General features: G+C 40.5%; 1 protein-coding gene across 1 annotated transcript in view; it reads left to right on the top strand.

The window, feature by feature from the left end:
• The first annotated feature begins 554 nt into the window (after positions 1-554).
• GPR26 (G protein-coupled receptor 26) overlaps positions 555-4,737 on the top strand; it is a 36,066-nt gene continuing 31,883 nt past the window's right edge. Inside the window, exon 1 of the mRNA XM_042459660.1 lies at positions 555-1,433. Within this exon, the coding sequence (XP_042315594.1) occupies positions 715-1,433 (719 nt within the window). The 5' untranslated portion in view covers positions 555-714. The remainder of the gene's footprint in view (positions 1,434-4,737) is intronic.

Raw genomic sequence — 4,737 nt, 5'->3', positions numbered from 1 at the left:
AAGAGAGGAGAAGAAAGAAGGCTGAAATATGGGATTTTGGATTTTATTTTGGGGGAGGAAGAGAGGGCAGATGAGTAAAGATGTTAATCTGTGTGGGATTTCTTTTAGATATGCAGCTCCCCAAATATCAGGGGGATAGTATCTGGGGGTAGTATGGGGAAGGGGGAAATTAAAGGGGAGATGAGGAATCAATCATGCCAGCAAATCACAAGCAGTGTGCATGCTTTAATCCATTAATGTGGGATTTATCTGTGATCATAAAAGCAGGTTAGAGTCAGCTTGGAAGCGTGTAGGTGGGAGGGGAAGAGTGAAAGAGTGAAAGCAGGAGAGAGAAAGAGACACACACAGAGAGAGAGAGGAAGGGAGGTAAAGAGAATAAATATAATGGGTGAATTGCTAAGAAGCTTTAGGACCAATAATTAGGAATCTCAGAAGAGCTGCTCTTCAGAATATCCTGCTTTCTCTAGAAGATGATTGTGTCTTGGTCCTGGTAACATATATATCTATATATATAGAGAAAAATCTCCTGCATAGTTTTGATGGGCATTCCCAGTGCTTTTTGTGCATGTCTCTAAAAAGCGTTGATGTGGAAAGAAGCAGCAGCAGTGTGGGGGGAAACGGCAGCTTTTCTAAAAATACTGAGGGCATGCAGGAGTGTGAGCAGGCTGGGGAGGAGGAGGAGGGTGTGAGAGTGCCTTGCACCATGTTTTCTGGATGCCAGCTGGGTGCAGTTTTGGAAATGTCCCTCCTCTGAATGGAGGCACCATGAACATTTGGGAAGTGATCCTGGCTTTCTTGATTGTGGTGCTCATCCTTGTCTCGTTGCTGTCCAATGTGCTGGTGCTGATCTGCTTTTTGTACAGCTCAGATATCCGCAAGCAAGTCCCGGGATTGTTTATCCTCAACTTGACCTTCTGCAACTTGTTGATGACTGTGCTGAACATGCCCCTGACCCTCGTTGGGATCATTTACAAGAATCCACCAGGAGGAGACCAGCTTTGCCATATGGTTGGTTTTCTGGAGACTTTCTTGACCACCAACTCCATGCTGAGCATGGCAGCACTCAGCATTGACCGGTGGATAGCAGTGGTTTTTCCTTTGAACTATCATTCCAAGATGCGCTACAAAGATGCTGCTCTCATATTGAGCTACACGTGGTTGCATTCTGTGTCTTTCCCTATAGTGGCAACTTCTCTTTCTTGGGTAGGGTTCCATCACCTTTATGCCTCTTGCACCCTGTATAACAAGAAAGTGGAGGACAGGACACAGTTTATGATTTTCACTGGAGTCTTTCATTCCTTCAGCTTCCTTCTCTCACTTGTAGTCTTGTGTTTCACGTATCTCAAAGTGCTGAAGGTGGCACGCTTTCACTGTAAAAGGATTGACGTGATAACTATGCAGACCCTTGTGCTGCTTGTGGACATCCATCCCAGGTAAGTAGGTACCTGTGTCCTTGACTGGAAAGGTTACACACTGAAGATGTCTGTAGAGAGAGAAGACCAAATTATAATCCTTCTGTAGCTCATTAATTTAATATGTAGTCCTTGTCATTTCTACTTTGCATGCTTTTATTCTGAGGTTTCTTTATTGTTTAAAAAAAATTGCTAATTATATGCTGCAAACAGCAAACAATATCACCCAGGAATCCTTACATGCATTTGGGAATGGATATGTTGAAACTGGGGGGGGGGGGGGGGGGTTTGCATAGGAATGCACACATGAACACAAACACACAATTTGTGTGTGAATTTGTGCCTGAATCTTTGCTGTTATTACCTGCAGTGAGAAAAACAGTGCAAATATCTGTGTCTGTTTATTACAGTCAGTCAGTAACTTTCATTGGTAAGTTGAATCAAACTGTACTATCACACTGGCAGAGGAAAAACAGCATACTAGATGCCATTCTATTTTCTATGTATTTTTAATATCCCCATGAAGCCAATAACTTTATTTTCCTTGAAGGAAAGATGCCCAGAGAAATATTATTCTCAAATTCACATGAACTACTGACTAGGTACGAATACATCCAAAATAGCAGTTTAGATTCAGATGCATACTGACAAGCAAAGAAAAGTTCAGTTAAATGTGCTCGAGAGTCCTTAAATCAACCCGTATTTTCTAGGTATGGGAAAGCAGCCTCAAACTATGAAGAGAAATGAAGGAAGAACTAGTTGGATGGGCAGTGATAATCAGGGGGAGGTACAAAAGAAATGTCACAGAGAATGAGGAAATTTAACCAGAAGATTTGGGTGGAGGGCTTAGAAACTAGATGTGAGAAGATCTGATGGAAAATTTGTGTGGCTGACTAAATCTTGGTGGGAGATGAAGATAACATCAGGGACAAGGGGCTTACTGGGAGGTGATGGAACAAAGAAGGAAGTACTGTCACCAGATATGTGTCCAAGAGTCTCTGCTGTGAGGGGGATGTGTGGATTTGGGTCCTAAACACACTGCAGAAATAATCCAGTTTGAGACCACTTTAACTGTCCTGGCCAATGCTAGGGAATTCTGAGAACTGTAGTTTTGTGAGATATTTAGCCTTCTCTGTCAGAGAACTCTGGTGCCACAATAAACTACAATGCCCAGGATTCCCTAGCACTGAGCCAGGGCAGTTAAAGTGATCTTGAACTGGATTATTTCTGTAGTGTGTTTTGGACCTTGGTGAAGAAAATGGATATAAGTGAAGTGAAGATGCAGATGGGCTTTTCTGTAGTGTGTGTGTTTCTGTGTGTATATAGAAGAAGCACTAGTAATGTGATCTATTAGTGTGTCATTGCTAGAACAGTCGAGTCTATTCATTGTTGTTATTCATAATAATAATAAAATGGGTTAATATGGTCTCAGGTGAGAAAAAGAATGCCTGAGTGAACAAAAGAAGGAAATCATTCTTATCATACATATAGTACTTTAGACTGTTCAAGCATTTTTAGAAACATTACTTATGATCTTTATACCAAGCTAGTAGAGGGCAGCTTAATCATCACAATCCAAGGCTAGGAGAAACTGTTGAGAGCTATTTAATAAGTTTGTCACAGAAGTTACACTCAACTGGGAGCTAAGTGATCTGTAACTTAAAAGCAAACTACACATGACACTGAAGATCTTTCCACGGATTTCCCAAAATCTACTGTTAAACGGAATTGGCTGTAGGACTCTAAATTGGGTTGGGCTGTAATACTGCTGGAGGATAGTCTCACCCGAACTTTAGTCCATTGCTGTAGGTGAAATCACTGTACAAATTTATATATTTCCTTCCAACATGTATAGTTATAGCTGGAGGTGCAATTCAATTCATGGATGGGAAGGATTCCATCCTCTCACCCTTAGTAACATTCCCCCAATCTAAGCTGGTGTCATGAAATTACTCTTCAGTCAAAATTAAAATCCTCTTGCATCAGGTGTACTGTATGTGGGCCTTGGCCATTTTGCTACATTAGTGGTCATAAAATGGATGAACTAGGAAACTGCTTTCACAAAAGGTCAGTGATATTTCAACAACAGATAATTTGAGCAAAAAGGTAAGAAAACAGACAAGGGAGTATTGTTATAAGATGGTCCATACTGAAAGTGTTCCGAGGTTAATATAAAGGGATATCGTACAGAGCTAATGTTGATTTGGATCATAAGGGATAATATATTCACGGAGATGTCTGACTGTACATGAGGTATAGTAATGAAAAAATCTTGCAATGAATTGCAAATTACAAAGAATACAATTTTGCAATGAAAGGGAGAGATTTATCTGGGACAGTCTGGTTGCAAAGGTTTACATTAAAAGCAATTCAATAGAGGCAGTCCAGGAAGTGAGGAAGTTTTAACATCCTTGGGGGTCCCATAAAGAGAAAAATGCCCAACATCATTTATGCTTGGAATTAATTTCAGGTTGCATGCATCCATCAGTCAAGGTAATGATAAGATTGTAGGTTGACCATTAATGAACCTACTGTAAAATCAAGATGTAGAGATGGCTCCTGGCATATCAGAGTTCTCCCAAATTACTGGATTGAAGAATGTGGGTGTAAAAGATGGATAAATCAGACACTGACTGGATTCAGGCACAAATGTGTGTAATAATCAACCATTACCCTCTGGCTTTTGTGCTCACTTTCTTTATTAGTCCTCTGTCACAGCAATGAGGAGTTCTGAAACACTAGATCCAAAACACACTGCAGAAATAATCCAGTTTGAGACCACTTTAGCTGTCCTGGCTCAATGCTAGGGAATTCTGGGAACTGTAGTTTTGTGAGACATTTCGCCTTCTCTGTCAGAGAGCTCTGGTGCCACAATAAACTAAAATTCCCAGGATTCCCTAGCACTAAGCCAGGGCAGCTAAAGCAGTCTCAATGTGGATTATTTCTCAATGTATTTTGTACCACTGTGTCTGAATCCCAAACTGAGGTTTAACTATGGTTCATTGAAACATATCAGCTACTATCAACGATGGCATGCACTTTCACCTGACTATACTTGATATTAAATTCATCCTTTGTGATTTAGGACATAATGCTTAATCTAAAATGGAAGAGAAAGCTTCCAAACTCCAGTCCTGGAAGAGGAGCTGGGGCAAGGGAAAACATGACCCCAAGGCTTGCCATATCTTACAGTATTTCCATAACAACAAAAAAGTTAATTTTTTCCTTCAATATCAAGCTCTTGACATAAATTTGTTGTTGTTAATTGATGTCAAGTCAACTTGGACTTATGGTGATCCCATGAATGAGATATCCCAAAGTCATC

This window comes from Sceloporus undulatus, chromosome 3 (assembly GCF_019175285.1).
Source record: "Sceloporus undulatus isolate JIND9_A2432 ecotype Alabama chromosome 3, SceUnd_v1.1, whole genome shotgun sequence".
Lineage (NCBI taxonomy): Eukaryota > Metazoa > Chordata > Lepidosauria > Squamata > Phrynosomatidae > Sceloporus > Sceloporus undulatus.
This window is presented reverse-complemented; position numbering and strand designations above follow the sequence as displayed.